Raw genomic sequence first — 19592 nt, 5'->3', positions numbered from 1 at the left:
CTGCTAGAATGAGTGGTACGGGGCAGCTAGCTGGCCCGCTGGTTAGAACTTGGGTCTCAAGTCAGCAAGAATCGAGTTCAGATCCAATTCAGATGGGCTGTGTGACCCCGGGCAAGCCACTTCACCCCGTACGCCTCAGTTTCCTCATCTGTAAAATGAGCTGGAGACAGAAATGGCGATTCATTCTTGTATCTTTGCCAAGAAAACCCCAAATGGGACCGTGGAGGGTCGGACGTGAGTAACTGACTCATCAACCATAAATCCCAATAGCGGGGCACGTTTTAGCCCTAACTTCTGGGTGAGAACAGGGGCAGAATACAGCACTCATCCAGAATCCTCTCTGTTCAGGATCAGAGAAAGGATAGCAAAGAGCCAGGACCAGTGGGCCAAACTTCGAGCCATGAGTAAGCAAAGGAAGGAGAAGCTGTTGGCTTCCCTCCAGGTACAGGTACGTGTGGGGGCCCTTCACTCGGAGCTGAAGGAACCATATTTCATTGGTGGAGAGAGTCCCCAAAGACCATTCACAGAGGTGACCCTAGGGTGGATAGAATAGAATCATGGAGGGTCTCAGAGCTGTGGACCAGAATACAAAAGCCACACCTGAATGCAAGTCCATCTCCCTGAAAAGTCCCGAAGCGAGAGGGAACCCACTGCCCCACAGCAGCCCATTCTGCTTTGGGAATAATGCTTAGCCGAGTAACTAACCTGAGGACAATAAGCCCAAGCTACCCAAAATGCAGGTTTCCATTTGTCTCATCGAAGGAGGCCCAGGTTAAAGTGCTGGACCCACTCCTACCGAGCAGTCTAACGGAACCAGACATTATCCCCACCTACAGCAATGAACTTCCCCCTCTTGTCTCCTGGGGAAATGGAGAGGCTGACAGGAGGGGTTTGTGGCTCTGGGTTCCTTACACTGAACGGATCGCTGCTCTGAATCTTCCACTCCCCCAGCTCATTTGACTGCTCTCTGAGGATGAATAGAGCTCTCTTAAATGGCAGCCCCTCAAATAGTCAAATCAAGTCAACAACCCATTATTAAGTACCTACCATGTCAAACAGTGTATTAAGTAAGGGAAAGACAAAGAAAGACAAAAACAGTCCCCACCTTCCAAAATATATACAGGGTAAATCAGATGTATTCTCAGAGGAAAGGTACTGCTATTAAGGTACCATCTTCCGAGAGTTCATATTCTAGACAATATACAAGCAACTATATACATAAAAAAAGTGGCTATATTGTCAAAGGAAGGGCACCAGTATTAAGGACAAAGACTTGTAGAAGGTAGGATTTTATCTGAGACCTTGGGCAGCCAGGGGCTGAAGACAAGAGGGAAAGCATGGAGGATGGCCATAAGCTAGGCAAGGTGTCGGGAAATGGTGTGTCTTGTTCAAGGAACATCAAGAAATCCAGTGTTGCTGGATCACAGAATGTATTTTAGAAAGTGGAATGTAAGAGGAAAGGTAGGAAAGGACTGGCTTATGAAGAGCTTTAAAAACAAAAAAAAAATTTTTAATTAAAAAAAACAAAAAGATTTTCCTACTTGATCATGGAGGTAATCAGGGAGCACTGAAGTTTATTGAAAAGGAGGGTGAGTCTTAGGAAAATCACTTTGGTAACTTAAATCTTTTTTTTAGGGAGTATTGTTTGTTCTCCCCACCTCTCCCCAGTCCCCACCCACAGATCTGTTCTTCCTTCTCTTTTTCCTTCTCTGCTTTTTCCTCTTTTCTCAAAGAGAACCAGTGACTTCACAAGGATGACGTCTTGACAAATTGGATTTAAATGAGCAGAGCTGCTCATTTATCAGCCTCCCTCCCTCCAAGAAGTGTTCAAACTCAAATGTCCAAGTGTTCCCTTACTCCTGGGGGTAGCAGTGGTGCAGTGGATAGAGCGCTGGGTCTGGAGTCAGGAAATCTCATCTTCCTGAGCTTACTTAGCTGCGGGATTCCAGGCAAATCCTTTAACCTTGTTTGCCTCAGTTTCCTCCTCTGTAAAATGACCTAGAGAAGAAAATGGCAAACCACTGCAGGACTTCTGCCAAGAAAACCCTAAATGGGGTCAATTCCACCACAACAACCCCATAGCAGCGCTCCCCTCCCTGTGACCTCTCTGCCCTTAGGAACACAAAATCCAATTGGCAAAATAAGACACAAATAAAATAGTCAAGAGGATTGTCATTGACTTCAGACTATAAGGATGGATAGGAACAGTGAGGAAAATAGTGGTGGGATCTGTCTTATCACAGAGACCTTAACAGGTGCTTTAAGGCCTGGCCCCTAGAGATCTCTTGATATGGCCCAGGGAAGGGGGCCTACTTTTTCTGCAGCCATCTGATGGCCTTTCTCAATCCTGTTTTGTGAAATGGTAGGCAAATGATGGGTTTGGAATTTAAGGTTTGACCTCCTGTAAACTAGCAAGTTTGTTTTTGAACCTCGTCTGCAAACTGTGGGATGTATCATGTGGAATCTAGCATCCCTTGCATTTCTATCTGCATGAGGCTGTGAACTCTCACTCCCTCTACTTTTGCTCTCCAGGGCAGAACAAGAGCAGCATTCTTATAGAGTCTGGGGCCTGCTCCCCCTCTCCAAGCCCTCCATGCACAGAATAGTCTCTTAGGCCTTTCCTTTAGCCAAGGGCCAGCCCACATACACACCTTCCTTGGACACCCAGCTTTACTCCCTCACCTGAGAACCAAAAGTCTCATAACTTCCCCGCCGTTTCCCTGGGCAGGAATGGAGCCAGGATGTGGCCGAAATGATGCTGTGGATGGAGGAGAAGTGGTTGGTTGCTGCGGATGAGTCCTACCGAGAACCAGGTGCTGTTCTCCACAAGCTCAAAAGACACGAGGCAGCTGAGAGTGAGGTCCTGGCGAATCAGAAGAGGGTCCGGCAGCTTCTGCAGGTGGGGAAGCAGAACTGAGTGAGGTCTCCTTGTGGGGGCCGGACGGCTGACCAAAGGTTTTCAAAAACCCCATTGGAACCTCAGCAGAAACCTCCAAGGCACAGACCCAGTGATCAGCCCACATCTCTCCAGGGGAGCCCCCAGAGCTCTGGCACTGGCAGAATTCCAGCACCCACTCCCCACTCCTGCCCTGATGTCTTTCCGCCATTAATCTATCCCCTTACCGCTGGGTGGGACTTACAGTGGTTCATAAAGGTAGCTGTCAACTCTTTTCCTAAAAAATATGAACACTCCTGACTGATGTGTCCCAAATACCTAATCCCACAGTATTGGAATGTGCTCTAAAATCTAACCGAGGGGCAGGGGATAAAGCACCAGCCTGAAGTCAGGAGGACCTGAGTTCAAATCTGGCCTCAGACACTTAACACATCCTATCTGTGTGACCCTAGGCAAGTCACTTAACCCCAATTGCTTCAGTTAAAAATAAAATAAAAAATAAAAAAATCTAACAATACTTGCCATAACAGTCCTGAAAGGGGCCGTATGGCTTAGGTGAAAACATGTGGGAGACCAGTGTTCAAATCCTGCCTCTGATACTTAGCCAGCCACATGACCTGGGGAGGCAGCTCAGACCTTTATTTCCTTCATCTATAAAATGGGCATAATAACATCTATAGAGTTTGAGAAACTTTAAAGGGCTATGCAAATCTGAATTATTATAGCCCCCTCCTTGACTTTGGCCTTCTCACCCTCTGCCCCATAGCTTCAGAAAGAAGTTGCCCAGCCCATGAAAGGAGCTCACCTGCAGCAAGCCCAGACCGAGAAGTCTTCCCCAGTCTTTCCATCTCACAAGTTTCCACCCATTCTTGGGTGTGGCCCCCATCCCATCTTAAGGAGTCCTAAGCCTGGGCTAGGGCACCCTGCCACCTAACTGGGTCTCTTGCCCCTGCTTCAGCTTGGAAACAAGCTTCTAGATACCAAGTGTGATGCCCAGGATGACATACAAGCAAAGTTAGGGGGCCTGGAAAAAAAGTGGAAGGAGCTGAACGACAAAATGGCAGAACGCGGAGACAAGCTGAGGCAGGCAGGACAGCGGGAGCAGCTCATGGAGCTGCTGCAGGTGAGCCCCGGCTGGCTGAGGAGGGAGTCTGGGAAAATCAGGAGGGAGGGAAAGGGAGGAGCCTACTTGAGGCCCAGGGCCTGCAAAGGACGCAGCCCCACTAGGGTGGATGGATGCTCTGGGCAAGCACAATATTCACTGAGCATCTCCGTCTGGGACACTGCACTTAGCCCTCTCTGGGAAAGAACAAATCAGACTCGGTCAGCATCACTCCATCCATCCCCTGCCCTCGTCCCCATGAGGTACCTCTCGCTGCCCCTAGGACGCCAGAGATAAAATGGAGCAGATGGAGCGGGGACTACAGAGTGCAGAGATGGGGCAGCACCTGCGCGCCAGCAGAGAGCTGCAAGTGAAACACAAGAAGCTGGAAAATGAGAGCCGGGAGCTGGCGGAAAAAATGAGCGCCATCATTACCCGTGCCCAGAGCGTCGCCACCGAGCACTCCGATTCCCAGACCATCCTGGAGGAGACACAGAGATATCTCCAAAGGTGGGCTGCTTGCGGCACCCCCTCTCTTTCACTCCCCCATATCTGTTTTCTACTGCTAGATTTAGAGGCAGCTGGATGGCCCAGTGGATAGGCTCCAGTCTGTCTGGAGTCACAAAGTCTCTTTCTCAGACACTGCTTGGCTATGTCTCTCTCAGACTTTATTTCCTCATCTGTAAAATGGGAATAATAATGGTGTCTACCTCCCAAGGTTGTTATGAGGTTCAAGTGAGGATATTTGTAAAGTGCTTTGTAAACTTTAAAATGCTGTGTCAATGTGAGCTAGAGATCATTGAATTCAACCCCTTTGTCTCATCGTTAAGGAAACCTAGGCCAGGAGATTTTTCTCAAAGTTATATTATAACCGGTCAATATCTGAGATAGAATTTGAACTCAGGATCCTGACACCAGATTGAGCACTGTATTCCTCACTCTACACAGGTAAGCAGGCCAGCTACTGATTCCCAGGGCCCAGCACCGTCTTTGATCTTCACTCCATGTCCTATCCATTCCTGATCTTGCCAAAGGGAAGAAAGGGCCATTCATCCCCCTTCTCTTCTCCCTTAACTCAGGTTCCAGGCCCTTCAGGGGCCGCTGGCCACACGTGGGCAGCAACTGCAGGCCTCAGTAGAGCTTCACCAGTTCTACCACTTGCAAGGACTGGAAATCACCTGGATAAAGGAGCACATGCTCAGTGCGAGCTGCACGACCTGCGGCAAGTCCCTGGATGCAGCCCAGAGGCTTCTGCACAAGCACAAGGTGTTGTCGACCCTTCCTCTCCTCCTCCTCCTCAGTGCCTTGGATCCCAGTCACTCACTCCCCACACCAAGGCACCCTCTAAGCCCTCACCTCCATGGTTATTGCATCCTATTTTCCAGACCTTTCCACTTCTCCTTGTTCTGATGTTGAGATTTTGGGTGGGAGGGTCACCTCCACCCACAATGAGAATGGGGATGGTGATTATGATAAATAATTAATCAGTCTTCATAATAATGATAAACAACCAGCAATTACATCAATCTTTAAGGTCTGCAAAGTGCTTTCCACATGTTAATTCATTTGATCGTCACAGCAACCCCGTCAGTGAGCTAGGTGGTACACCTAGGCAGTGCAGGTGATAGTGCTGGGCTTATGAAGATTCTGCCTCAGACACAGACCAGCTGTGGGACACTGGGCCAGTTATTATTTATACTTTCTATGCCTTAATTACCTCACCTGTAAAATGGAAATAATAATAGCATCTATCTCACTGACAGGGTTGCTGTGACGATCAAATGAATTAACATGTGGAAAGCACTTTGCAGACCTTAAAGATTGATGTAATTGCTGGTTGTTTATCATTATTATGAAGACTGATTAATTATTAATCGTAATCACCATCCTTCTCCCTGCTATTGGACATTCTTGAACACAAGGTTCAGCCCCAGAGGGACCTCATTTTCCACTTAAACCTAGGAGCTTCAGGCAGAGGTGACTGCTCACCAGATCCAAATGCAGAAGGTGCTGGCAACTGGGCAGAGCATGGCAGCCCATGGGCACCCTTCTGCAGGGGACATCACAGAGAGGTGCCAGGAGCTGGAAAGCTGCTGGCGGGAGCTGAAGGAGGCCTGTGAGGGGCGAGCTGGGCGGCTGCAGCACTCTGTGGCCTTCCATCAGGTAAGGAGCAGGAGGGTGGGAGCGGGGAGCAGGTCAGTCACAGGTCCGGGGCCAGATCCCAAGAGAGGAGACCTCACAGGGTTTGGAAAGGGTGAAGGGACTTGTCGTGGTTTGTCAGACAACCAGGATACGTCAGAGCCCAAGCCCAACACTGGGTCCCCTCTTCTACATGTCCTTTCAATAATTATTTAAGCAATAATAATAATGGTGGAGATGCATAAACATGCTTTTTATGTCCTTTCATTCTTGGGGGAAGTGATGGTAAGTCTATGGAACTGTTAGAGGGTGGGCTTCCTTTAGTAAGATGTCTGTATAGCATGGAGTCATTTCTCATTGTGTCTTCAGGACCCCATTTGGGGTTTTCTTGGGAAAGACACTAGAATGGTTTCCAGTTTCCTTCAGCAGCTCATTTTACAGATGGGGAAACTGAGGCAAGCCGGGAGAAACTTGCCCAGGGTCACACAGCTAGTCAGTGTCTGAGGTCAGATTTGATCTCTGGAAGACAGTCTACTCTATTCTCTGCTCCATTCAGCCTCATTTACTGGCTGGCCAGGGCCCCTGGGAAAAGCATTTAATCTCTGTGTCTTAGTCTCTTCATTTGCAAAATTGGAAGGAATTCCCAAAATTCGAATTCTCTCCAACTAAATTCTGTGACTCCTGAGAAGGTGGGAACAAGAACCAAAATTATAATGGCTCATCCAAGAATGGAAAAACAATGAGCCTCTGGAACGGATGCCTCTTGTGGGGAAGAAGCAGCCCCTTGTTGGTGCTAGACATGGGAGGAAGTGGCCGAGCTGGGACCTGGGATGCTCTGAGAGCACCCTGGCTGACCACCTCTCTCCCGGCAGTACCTGCTGGATGCATCAGACCTGGAGGCCTGGCTGAGAGAGAAGCGGCCTTTAGTGGGCAGCCGAGACTACGGCAAGGACCAGGTGGCCACCCGTGAACTCATCAAAAAGCACCAGGTACCCTCCCTCTCAGGAAGAACAGGGGCTGCTGGGAGGGGAAGGGAAGGGAAAGGGTATTTTGTGCTCTGACTTTCACAGCTGTTCTCTGGCCCCCACTGGCCGAAGGCTCCATCTCTCCCTGGGTTTCTCTAGTATCTGGAGGGCCAGCACCATTGATTGTGTTTCTCCAATTTCAGGACTCTCAGCCCCCCAGTTCCATTTAACCACTTATAGTCAGATTAGCTTTCACAGAGGGATTTTTACTTCCCAGGTAAGAGCACACAAACACACATACACCTCCAACACCTGGGGGAAATGATCCCCCATACCTGCTTCGGGTTCTGCTTAGGGAGGGAGGAGCCCATCCCTTCTCTGCCCATCCTTCTGCACGGTGCCCCTGGATGTGGGCAAATGATTCCTTCACTCCCAGATGCCACCTGAAAGACAAAGCCACTGTCACCCATTCAGGTAGATTTAAAGGTATGCCATAAGAAATGGTGAGCTCAATGGGCTTAGAAAAACATAAAAGGACTTGCATGAAATGAGCAGACCCCTTCCAATATAAGAGCTTCCAGAAATCAAAGATTCTGTTACTTCCTTTGTTTTTTTTTTTTTTAGCATATTTCATATTTTATTTGAAGCCTTTTCTACACATTTACAGGTTTTCCCTTTAATACTAATTTACTTTCAAATATTATATAATTTTAATAACCCCTTATAAAATTTTCATTTGATAACTGTGCTTTAGCAAAGAATTCAAAATCACTTTGTATTCTTCAGAATGCATGTCCAACCTAGTATGACTGCTAGTCCCCTTGTACAGCCCATGGTTTTTCTTTTTCTTTTTTTTTATAAAATTTTTCACTTTGTGACTTCCAGCCAATATACTTATCAGCCTCACTCATGCCACATGCAGCCAGACTATCTAGTTGCAAACATTTCCTCTGTTAATAATTTAAGATAGAGTAGGAACCTCATAGATTCACAGTTCCATATAGAATCCTCTCCTATTCTATATATGGAAATATTTGATTTATTTGGTGTTTTCTTAAATTCAGGATTTTTAAATTAAAAAAAAATACATTATCCAAATATTTTAGTGAAATTTTATACTTTAATAGCTTAAAACTGGATAGTCAGGAAGCTCCGAGTTCAAATCCAGCCTCAAATAGTTATTAGCTATGCAACCTTGTTCAAGCCCCCAACCCCTTAGTTTTCTTATCTGTAAAATGGGGCACATAGGTGGCATAGTAGATAGAGTGTCAAGATCAGGAAACCTCATCTTCCCGAGTTCAAATCTGGCCTTAGACATTTACTAACTGTTACTCTAAGTAAGCCATTTAACCTTGTTTGCTTCAGTTTCCTCATTGATAAAAGGAACTGGAGAAGGAAATGGAAAACTACTCTGTTATCTTTGCCAAGCAGTAGAAAGATCACTGTGCCTGGAGCCAAGAAGGTCTGAATTCAAATCCAGCTTTAGATACTTACTAGCTATGTGACCCTGAACAAGTCACTCTACCCTGTTTGCCTCAGTTGCCTCATCTGTAAAATGAACTGGAGAAGGAAAAGGCAAACCACTCAAATATCTTTGCCAAGAAAATCCCAAATCCCAAAGGAAAAATTAGGCATGACTGAAAAGCAACTTAACAACAAACACTACAAATGGGGATAATAATAAAACATACATCCCAAAACTGTTAGGAGGAAAAAAAGATATTTTTAAAGTGCTTTGAAAACCTTAAAGCACTATATAAATGCTAAATTATATTATATGCTTTATATATTATATATACTTCGAATATATAATTACACATACATAATCATAATTTACATACACACATACGTGCACATGTTATATATACAAACACACGTGTATATATATGTATTCTTCATTCACAAAGAATATTCTATAGAGCCCTTAGGTTAAAATTAAGACTTTAACGTTTCTCAGTTGTGACCTTGGGCAAGTAACTTAAACTCACTGAAGTTCAGCTTCCTCATATGTAAAAGGCAGCGGCTTTACGGAAGGTCTTTTATAAACCTTAAAGTGTTATATAAATGGGAAGTGTTTGTTTTTACAGTTCTCTCTCTTTTTTTTATTTTTATAATAAAATTTTATTTTTCAAAATACATGCAAAGATAGTTTTCGCCATTCATGCTTGCAAAACCTCGCGTTGTCAGTGGGAGCTATGAACGATACTGATCTGTAATTTCTCAGGATGGTTGAAAGCTCCTCTACCGAGATGGCAGTCTTTGGTGGGGGAACCTGAGAAGTTTGTCTGAGGTTCATAAAGACTAAATGACTTGCTAAAGTCAAACAGCAACGGCGGGTTTTCCTGAGTCTCAGCCTGGGATTCATTCATTATAACACCCTTATCTTCCATAGTAATTATGCAAATAATAATAGCGGGAACCGGGGTTTATTCCTGTGCCGCGCACGGGCCGGAGCACTCTGAACGGTCACCCACTTGATACTTAACCTTGGCAGGGAGGTGCTATTATTGTCTCCGCTGATTTTGCTGTTAGAAAATATTTCTCTATTTTATTGTTGAGAAACCGGGACACAAAGTGGTGAGGTGACTCTCCCCGGTCTCGCCGCCACGTGAGAGCCTGAGGCCGGGCTGGAGCTCGGTTCTTCCTGGCCGCAGGCCCCGGAACCCCCTCGTGCTCCGGCTCGCGGCCGGGATGTTACCATCGCGCTGGTGAGGAGAAGGAAAGGTACTTTCTCTGGGAAAGTGGGTGAGAGAGAGAAGCTACCGGATTAATGGAGACCGGGCTTGCCCGGGGCAAAAACATCCAGTCAATTATGCTGACTGGCCGAATATAATTCTTTCTCCTCACGCCCGGCTGGGTTATAAACTTCCCGAGGCAGAGGACCGCGTTCCCCGCGGCTCCGAGGCGGGCACGTGGCTGGCGCCCGGCGCATGCGCGCTGAGTGAGGGAACTGTTCTGCCCCACCCCCGAGTGCCCCACCCGGTGGTAACCTCTCCCCCTCCCGTGTCTGCAGGCCCTAGAGCAGGAGCTAGCCCTCTACGGGAGCTTTGTGGCCGAGCTCGTCCAGACGGCGCGGGCCCTCGCCGGCCCCCCGGCCCCCGCGGAGGTCCCCGTGCCCCCGGCTCGGCTGGAAACGCAGCTCCGGGAGCTGAAGGAACTGGCGGCCAGCAGGTGAGAGGCGGGCACAGGTGCTTGCAGCCTTCTCCCCCTTCTCCCCCAGCCCCGGCAGGGCAGAGCCGCCTGGGACCGGCCCGCGGCCCTCAGGAATAACAATAATAATAAAGCAGCTCACGTAAGCACTTTCCAATGGTTACCAGATCTTCACAACTCTGGAAGACCATAACAACAACAACAACAACAATAAAGCAGCTCACGTAAGCACTTTCCAATGGTTACCAGATCTTCACAACTCTGGAAGACCATAATAACAACAACAACAATAAAGTAGCTCATGTAAGCATTTTACAATTGTTATCTCATGTGACCTTCACAATAACCCTGGAAGACAACCCATTTTACAGATGAAGAAACTGAGACAGTCTAACTGACTTCCCAGGATCGCCCAACTACGCGTTTGAGGCTGTATTTGCACTCAGCCCTTCCCGATGCCGGGCCCAGCACTCTGACCACTGGGCCTCCTAGCCACACCATCTTACAGCAGGATTCCCTCCAGACCTGTTAGAAAGGGATAGGTGCCTGAAAGGTACTGTTCCCTCTCTAATAGAGGCTGAGGGCAGGAAGGGCCCAAGCAGGAATCCGTGATCCCCTTCTCTCCTCCCATCCTGCGTCCAGTCTCCTCTGACCTGGTTCAGATCCTCCCTCTGCCACTCACAAAGTGAGATTTTGGACAAGTCGCTTGACTTAGCTGAATCTCAATTTTCTCATACATGAAATGAGGAGGTTGGGCTAAATGAAGGTGACCTTTGGAGGTCCAGGAGATGGAGTGATGGAGTTGACATCAGGAAGACCTGAGTTCAAGACCCACCTTGATCCCTAACTTTGCTATGTGACCCTGGTTGAGTTGCTTACCCAGCCTCAGTTTCCTCATCTGTAAAGTGGGGTTAAGAATAGCAGCTTCCTCACAGAGCTGTTGTGAAGATCAAATGAGATGATACATGTATACATACACCCTTACACACCCATACGAACTCCTACTACTCGCCCTCTCTCACCCCACCATGAGGCTGTGAATAAGAAGGGGTGGGGGGAGGTCCAGCCCCCGATCTTCCCTGGCTAAGACCCTGGGGCCACCACAGAGGCCGCGGGCTGGAGGAGGAGCTGAGGCTGCATGAGTTCATCCAGGAGGCCGAGGAGCTCCGGGGCTGGCTGGCCAGCCAGAAGCAGGCGGCTGGCCGGGAGGAAGACCCCGGAGAGGACTTCGCACGTGTGCTGGTGAGGGAGAGGGGAGCACCCGAGGCTGGGCTCCTCAAGGGAAGGGAACGCCCTGTAGAGTGAGAGAGCCGGCCGGAGGCTGGCGGTCCCCAGCCCCGCTGTGGGGACAAAGACCAGGGCCGCGGTGCGGGGCAGGGAAGGTCAGCCAGCTCCGGGGAGCCCCCTCCCTTGGCACCCCCAAATTGTTGGGCTCACCCTTGAGCGAACTCATATGGGATCCCGAGGGATTGCACGGGCTGTGATGACTCCCCAGTCTGGGACCTGTCGGCCTCTTGGGCGTTCTGTAAGAGACCCCCCGGCTTGCTAACCCTTCGGGCAGAAGGTGAGCCCCTCCCTCACGTCCTCCCCCCTCAGCACCTCTGGGCCAAGCACGAGCTGCGCCTACGCCAGGTGGAGTCAGGTGGAAGGCGGCTGGCAGCCTGCGGACGGCTGGCGGAGACCCTGCTGGAGGGCGGGCACCAAGCCACGAGGGAGATCCGCCAGAGGCAGCAGGAGTTGCAGTGAGTAGCCATCTGGCCGGGCCCAGAGACCTGCGGGCACTGGGTCAGGATGGCGGTCACAGATGGTGATGAAGTGAGCCCGAGGCCGTCATCGCCGGCCTCTCAAGGGAGGCTGAGGGCTGACCCCCTAGCTGTGGCCAAGAGCCGGGGCGCAGGAGTCAGACACGGGGCGCAGGAGTCAGACACGGGGTGCAGGAGTCAGATACGGGGGCGCAGGAGTCAGACGGGGGGCGCAGGAGTCAGACACGGGGTGCAGGAGTCAGATACGGGGCGCAGGAGTCAGATACGGGGCGCAGGAGTCAGATACGGGGGCGCAGGAGGCAGACACGGGGCGCAGGAGTCAGATACGGGGCGCAGGAGTCAGACACGGGGCGCAGGAGTCAGACACGGGGCGCAGGAGTCAGATACGGGCGTGCAGGAGGCAGACACGGGGCGCAGGAGTCAGACACGGGGCGCAGGAGTCAGATACGGGGGGCAGGAGTCAGACGGGGGGCGCAGGAGGCAGACACGGGGCGCAGGAGGCAGACACGGGGGCAGGAGTCAGACACGGGGCGCAGGAGTCAGATACGGGGCGCAGGAGGCACTCACGGGGCGCAGGAGGCAGATACGGGGGTGCAGGAGTCAGACACTGGGCGCAGGAGTCAGACACGGGGGTGCAGGAGTCAGACACGGGGGTGCAGGAGTCAGACACGGGCCTGCAGGAGGCAGACACGGGCGCAGGAGTCAGACACGGGCGCAGGAGGCAGACACGGGCGCAGGAGGCAGACACGGGGGCGCAGGAGTCAGATACGGGGGCGCAGGAGGCAGACACGGGGCGCAGGAGGCAGACACGGGGTGCAGGAGGCAGACACGGGGCGCAGGAGTCAGACACGGGGCCGCAGGAGTCAGACACGGGGCGCAGGAGTCAGATACGGGGGCGCAGGAGTCAGACACGGGCGCAGGAGGCAGACACGGGCGCAGGAGGCAGATACGGGGGCGCAGGAGTCAGATACGGGGGCGCAGGAGGCAGACACGGGGCGCAGGAGCAGACACGGGGGTGCAGGAGGCAGACACGGGCGCAGGAGGAGTCAGACACGGGGCCGCAGGAGTCAGACACGGGGCGCAGGAGTCAGATACGGGGGCGCAGGAGTCAGACACGGGCGCAGGAGTCAGACACGGGCGCAGGAGTCAGACACGGGGCGCAGGAGTCAGACACCGGGCGCAGGAGTCAGACACCGGGGCGCAGGAGTCAGACACGGGCGCAGGAGTCAGACACGGGCGCAGGAGTCAGATACGGGGGCCCAGGAGGCAGACACCGGGCGCAGGAGGCAGACACCGGGCGCAGGAGGCAGACACCGGGCGCAGGAGGCAGACACCGGGCGCAGGAGTCAGACACCGGGGCGCAGGAGTCAGACACGGGCGCAGGAGGCAGATACGGGGGCGCAGGAGTCAGATACGGGGGCGCAGGAGGCAGACACGGGGCGCAGGAGGCAGACACGGGGCGCAGGAGTCAGACACGGGGCCGCAGGAGTCAGACACGGGGCGCAGGAGTCAGATACGGGGGCGCAGGAGTCAGACACGGGCGCAGGAGTCAGACACGGGCGCAGGAGTCAGACACGGGCGCAGGAGGCAGACACGGGCGCAGGAGTCAGACACGGGGCCGCAGGAGTCAGACAGGGCGCAGGAGTCAGACACGGGCGCAGGAGTCAGATACGGGGGCCCAGGAGGCAGACACGGGGGCAGGAGGCAGACACCGGGAGCAGGAGTCAGACACGGGGCGCAGGAGTCAGACACGGGGCGCAGGAGTCAGACACGGGGCGCAGGAGTCAGACACGGGGGTGCAGGAGTCAGACACGGGCGCAGGAGGCAGACACCGGCGCAGGAGGCAGACAGGGCGCAGGAGTCAGACACCGGGCGCAGGAGTCAGACACGGGGGCGCAGGAGTCAGACACGGGGTGCAGGAGTCAGACACGGGGGTGCAGGAGTCAGACACGGGCGCAGGAGGCAGACACGGGCGCAGGAGGCAGACACGGGCGCAGGAGGCAGACACGGGCGCAGGAGTCAGACACCGGGCGCAGGAGTCAGACACGGGGGCGCAGGAGTCAGACACGGGGGCGCAGGAGTCAGACACGGGGCCGCAGGAGTCAGACACGGGGCGCAGGAGTCAGACAGGGGGGCGCAGGAGTCAGACACGGGGCGCAGGAGTCAGACACGGGGCTGCAGGGTCAGACGCGGACTGAAGAAGGAAAGCTTCTGTTGGGCATTCAATGTGTCCTGCTCTATGATCCTCATACGGAAAAGATACTGGGGCGGGGGGTGGGGGGCCATTTCCTCCTGCAGCTCATTTATTTACAGGTGGGGAAACTGAGGCACACAGGGTTGAGTGACTTGGCCAGGGTCACGCACTAGGACCGTCCGAGGCTCAGCCCTCCATCTGCCAGGCCCCCTTGCTACCCTTCTTTTGATAAGCTGAGGAAACTTGGGCTAAATGACTGCCCAGGGTTTGGATCCCGGTGGAGGGTTTGGGGTTGGGGCTCAGAAAGCAGGAGGAGAGGCGGCTTTCACCAGCCCTTGTGTCCCTGTGGCAGGAGTGCGTGGGCAGAGCTGTGGAGGCTGACCCAAGCCCGGGCTCAGTCCCTCAGGGACGCAGAGACGGTGCTCAAGGTGCACCAGGACCTTACAGACGCCCTGGAGCACATCAAGGTACGGCCGGGGGAGGGGCGTTCTCCTGCCCCACTCTTTGGCCTCTCCCCAGACACTAAGGGCTGGCCCACTTCGGAGTGTCTAAATCAAGCCTTGCCTCATTACCAGTGCATAATCCTGAACTAGTCAGCTAATTTCTCTCTGCTTCACTTTGCTCACCTGCCCCCCTGGGTTGGATCAAATGAGCTAATGCTTGTAAAGCATCTTGCAGACATGAAAGAACTGTATAAATGCTTGTGAGAATTATTTTTTGAATTTATTTAAAACTTAAAAAGGAAAAAGACATTGCCATGTGCACAGCGGAACATGAGAGGACTCAAAAATGAAACAATAGCCTATATAATAAATATTACACATGCACATGTTTAACCTATATCAAATTGCTCGCTGTCTTGGGAAGGAAAAAGAGGGAGAAAAATTTGGAACACAAGGTTTTGCAAAGGTGAATGTTGAAAATAATCTTTGGACTTGAAAAAATGCAATACTATTAAAAATAAAAATAAATAAGTAATAATATAAATAATAAAAATATAAAAATAAATAAAAGTATATATTGTGTTCAGAGCTGTCCATCTTGGCTTCCTTATAGGTTTTCTTTTATTCTCTGCTGTGCACATTTGCTTTATTATTTTTTTTTACCCTTTCTACTCCCCCACTTCCTCCAAGAAGATTACAATTTGTGTGGGTTTATTTATATATACATAGACATAGATATCTATAATCACACATGTACACCTTTATATATAAGATACACATATAGATAGCTATATAATGCTTGTTTCTACCAACTCATCATTACCTACACCATAGCAACATCCCAGCCTCATGATGCTTAAGAAGACAATTCTTTCTTCCCAGGAGAAAGGCGCCAGCCTTCCTGACGATGTGGCACAGGACAGGCGCGGGACCCAGGCTCAGCTCCGGCGGCACGAGGAGCTAGAACATGAGCTCGTGGGCACCGAGCAGCAAGTAAGTCAGCTGCTGCTTCTGTATAGCACCTCCCATGTCCAGGCCCAAGGCTGCAGGCCCCCACTGTGCCTTCAGATCCCCCAGGATGCTCTCAGAACCGAGAGAGGCAGTGTGATGCAGGAGATCAAGTGCAGATCCGGGGCTCGAAAACCCTGTGTTCAAATCCCACCTCTGACACTCCCTAGAACAAGTCACTTCTCTAAATTCCTCCCCTGCCAGAATTATACTAGATCATCTTCCAAGATGGTTCCCAATGCTAACTAGATCTGGGATTCTGGGGGATTCCCCAGACTAGCTCTGATAGGTGTGACTGTGGGTCTGGGGGGTGGGGGAAGGGAGGGAGTTGTACCTGAGCTGTGTTTACATCAAAGCAGGGGGAATCAGCAATCATTTATTAAGCACTTACTGTGTGCGGGGCACTATGGTTTATACTGGGAATACAAATACAATCACAAAGACAGATTTTCTTTCTGACCTCCATTTGCCTAAAAAGCCAGACAGGTGAAAGGAGAGGTGGGGTGGAAAAGTGAGAGAGGAGAAAATAAAAGAGATGAAAGTATCTGGCAAGAGGTCATTGTAGAAAAAGTCACTAATATAACCTGGAGAGACATGAAAACATGATAGTGTTTTCCTGAAAATGGAAGTTCTGGGAGAAACAGCCAGGGGCTTTGAAGGTGCTCCAGAAGCTGAAGGTAGTTCCAACATGAGTAATCCAGGACTGGAGGACCCAGGGTGAAGAGATTTCTGGGGCATTGGAGAAAGAAGTCTTGGAGAGCCAGGAAGATGGTCTGTAGAGGAAGGTGAGGGCTCTGTATTTTCCCAATGGCTTCTTTCTTCCATTGGATAAGGTGAGGCTGGTGCTTCTTTTTCCTTTCAGGGAAGTTTTTTTTCCAAAATGGGTGTCCTGCAGTAAGTGGGAGAGGAGGGGTGTCTTCCATGTGCTTGCTGAGCCCACAGTTCCCAGCCTCCTGACCCCTTCCCTTCCTCAGCTGCAGGAGCTGCTGGATACAGCTGATGAGATGCAGAAACTTTGCTCAGGAGCTCAGGGGGAGGCCCTGCAGAGCCAGCAAGAGGCGGTGGTACAGAGCTGGGAGTCACTGAGGCAGCAGGTGGAGAGGCGCCGGGGAGAGCTGGAGCACGCCTGCTTGCTCACAGGCTTCCATACTGCGGTGAGAATTCCCCAGAGCACCTTGGAACCTGGAGGGGCAGGGTACAGAATGTGGACTCTGAGCTATTTTTAAAAAACCACATCTCAGCACCTAGAGCCTTACATAATTTTGGATTGGACTTGAAGGGTTAGAGTATAGATTGTCAGCTCCTTGAGGGCAAGGACTATTTTGTATTTTAACTTTGCAGTTCCAGCACCTAGATACTTGTTTTGGACCAAACCTCTGATTTAAATGATACAGGAACTCCAGGTAAAGACTCCCTCTACCAGAGCTGCTCCACACCTTAACATTTTAGAGATTCCAGGGGCACTGAGAACTAAGTGACTTGCCCAGACTCACACAGTCAGTATTTGTCAAAGGCAGGACTTAAATCCTGACCCTGAGGCTGTCTCTGTCCATGACCCCATATTACCTCTCCAAAGGACTCAAGGATATGTAGCACAGAAGGGAATGTAGATATGAGGGGCCAGTCTCCGGTATTTGTGGGCAGCCAAACAGGTAAGTACAACTTGGGAAACGAGATCTGTGAGAAGGTAAGCAAAGAGATGTTCATCTAGGGGGTCAGCTGGTGTAAGAGCTAGTAAGAATAAGGGACCCAAAAGTGGTGGAAAAATTAGTCCTCTTATGTCCTACAGATGTGACCTAATCATTTACACACTTAATATGTTTAACACTAGGCTGGATGCAATGACAGATACAGAAGTGTAAGACTTGGTCCCTGTCCTACTTGAGGAAATAGGAATAACATACTTGAAACAGTAACTAATATTGTCAGACAGTACCCCCTGGGGGGGACAGATTATGAGAACTATAGAGTTCAGAGAAGAGAAAGCAGAGAGGGCTTCTTTGAATGGTCAGGGAGCCAGGAAAGAAGAGTAAGATTCAGGCAGGTAGAAAAGAAAGGAGAGGGTTCTAGCAGGGAGAAGCAAGCACAGGAAAAGGAAAAAGGTAAGAATAGAACCTTTGGTTTGGGGGACAATGATGAAAGTGAGCTGGCTGGAGGACAGTGAGGGTTTAATTCTGGAAAGTGACAGATAAGGCTGACCACAGACAGAAGGCCAGATCTAGAGAGCCCCTTCAGTCTCACACTGCAGGCTCTGAGGGGCCCACATCTGAAGAACCAGGGAGTATCTGAAAGGAGTGATGTATATACTACAATGGAAAGCATGCTGCTCTTGAAATTATGGGACCTGAGTTCAAACACAGACTCTGTTCTCTATCTGTGTGATGTTGGGCAAATAACTCACCCTCTCGCAGCCTCATTTTCCATCTGGAAGATGAGGTGGTTGGATGAAATTATTTCTGAGGTCTGTGATTGACTTAAGGGAACCTCCAAACTACCTCTGATATTTGTACATAACGTGTACTTTGGTAGGTCTATTTTTGTGAGAACTGCTTCTCTGCATTCCTGCTCATGCCTGACTCCCTCTGTTCTCTCTGGGGGTGGGGGGCAGGTCCAGGAGTATTCAGCGTGGGCGACCGGAGTTCAGAGGGAGCTGCAGGCGAAGGAAACATCTCGAGATGCCAGCAGCAGCCACTTGCTGCTCAGCGTGCATCAGGACATCCGGGCCAAGCTTGTGGCCCAGGAGGAGGCGTACCAGCAGGCCGTTCAGCTGGGGCAGGGGCTGCTTCTTGAGGAGGGAGCACCTATTGAAGAGGTAGCTCTTTGCTCCAGGGTGTCTCCAAGGCCTCCACATGAGGGTGTTTTCTTCCCTGCCTCATCCACCACCACCACCCCTTTTTTTTTTTTTTTTGCTTTCTTCAACCCCTCCCCTACTCTGGTGACATTCTGGTCAATACCTGTGAACACAGAAGGGGCTTGCCCTGACACATACAAGAACGTAGGAACACAACTCTACAGCTGGATAGGGCCAGCCAGTCCAAATCGCCCCATATTTTATAGATGAGGAAACTAGGATCCAGGAATCCCAATTAAATTGTCCAAGGTGATAGGGTAGTTGATGAGAGATGTGGCATTTGAACCCAGGCTCCCTGATTCCAGAGTCTGCATTATTTCATTTTACTATACTGCAGGAAGGAAAGGGGATGGGACAAAAGAGAAATGAAGGTTGGGATAGGATAGGGATTATGTACTGGGTTACAAGAATCCTCAAACATTAGAATTGGAAAGAGACCTCAGGGACTTCTTATCCTGAGATGCATTGAATGCACACACACACACACACACACACACACACACACACTCCTTCCACATTGTAGTGGGTTAGGGGTTTGGAGGGTTTAGAGACATGGAAAATCCCCATAAAATGTTTTGGCCCTCCCTTTGTACCAGAAAAGATGTCTGATTTTTTCTTATTCTTTTATGAGGTTTTTACTGTACCTTATTGTGAAATTTAGGTTAAGTATTTGGTCATAGGCTCAGTGGTTTTTTGCTAGCCTTTGCATGTCAGATGAGCTTCTGCAAATCTCCCCCCAAATTCCATTTAATTTTTTTTGCCAATCTGTGATATATCAAAGCCCAAGATGGGGAAAGATGGGGAAGGGGTAACTGCATGTGTTAATATACAATGTCAATATACACATCAAGAGCTGCACACATGTGTGTATATATAGCATACATGCATGAATTTAATACATACAGGTGTTGCATATAGAATGTACACACATGTTATTTCTATATTATGTATGTGTATGTTAACACATATGTGTGTACATGTATATTCTGATTCTTGTATTTCTATATAATTGGTTTCTTTTGTAATGTTAAATATTTTATTTTATGCATTTAAAAATTTTATTTTGAGAAAGAATCCATAG

The 19592-nt window shown here is 50.2% G+C and overlaps 1 protein-coding gene across 1 annotated transcript in view; it reads left to right on the top strand.

Moving 5' to 3' along the window:
• SPTBN5 (spectrin beta, non-erythrocytic 5) overlaps positions 1 to 19592 on the top strand; it is a 91752-nt gene that overhangs the window by 32586 nt on the left and 39574 nt on the right. The window contains 15 exon segments of the mRNA XM_051973653.1: positions 349 to 448; positions 2729 to 2934; positions 3890 to 4019; positions 4282 to 4508; positions 5078 to 5401; positions 5578 to 5584; positions 5961 to 6161; positions 7010 to 7126; positions 10116 to 10273; positions 11359 to 11553; positions 11785 to 11994; positions 14562 to 14676; positions 15535 to 15645; positions 16635 to 16814; positions 18269 to 18472. Coding sequence (XP_051829613.1) covers positions 349 to 448; positions 2729 to 2934; positions 3890 to 4019; positions 4282 to 4508; positions 5078 to 5401; positions 5578 to 5584; positions 5961 to 6161; positions 7010 to 7126; positions 10116 to 10273; positions 11359 to 11553; positions 11785 to 11994; positions 14562 to 14676; positions 15535 to 15645; positions 16635 to 16814; positions 18269 to 18472 — 2485 coding nt within the window.

This window comes from Antechinus flavipes, chromosome 2, assembly GCF_016432865.1.
Source record: "Antechinus flavipes isolate AdamAnt ecotype Samford, QLD, Australia chromosome 2, AdamAnt_v2, whole genome shotgun sequence".
NCBI lineage: Eukaryota > Metazoa > Chordata > Mammalia > Dasyuromorphia > Dasyuridae > Antechinus > Antechinus flavipes.
Note: the sequence above shows the minus strand (reverse complement) of the source record. Positions and strands in the feature narration are given on the sequence as shown.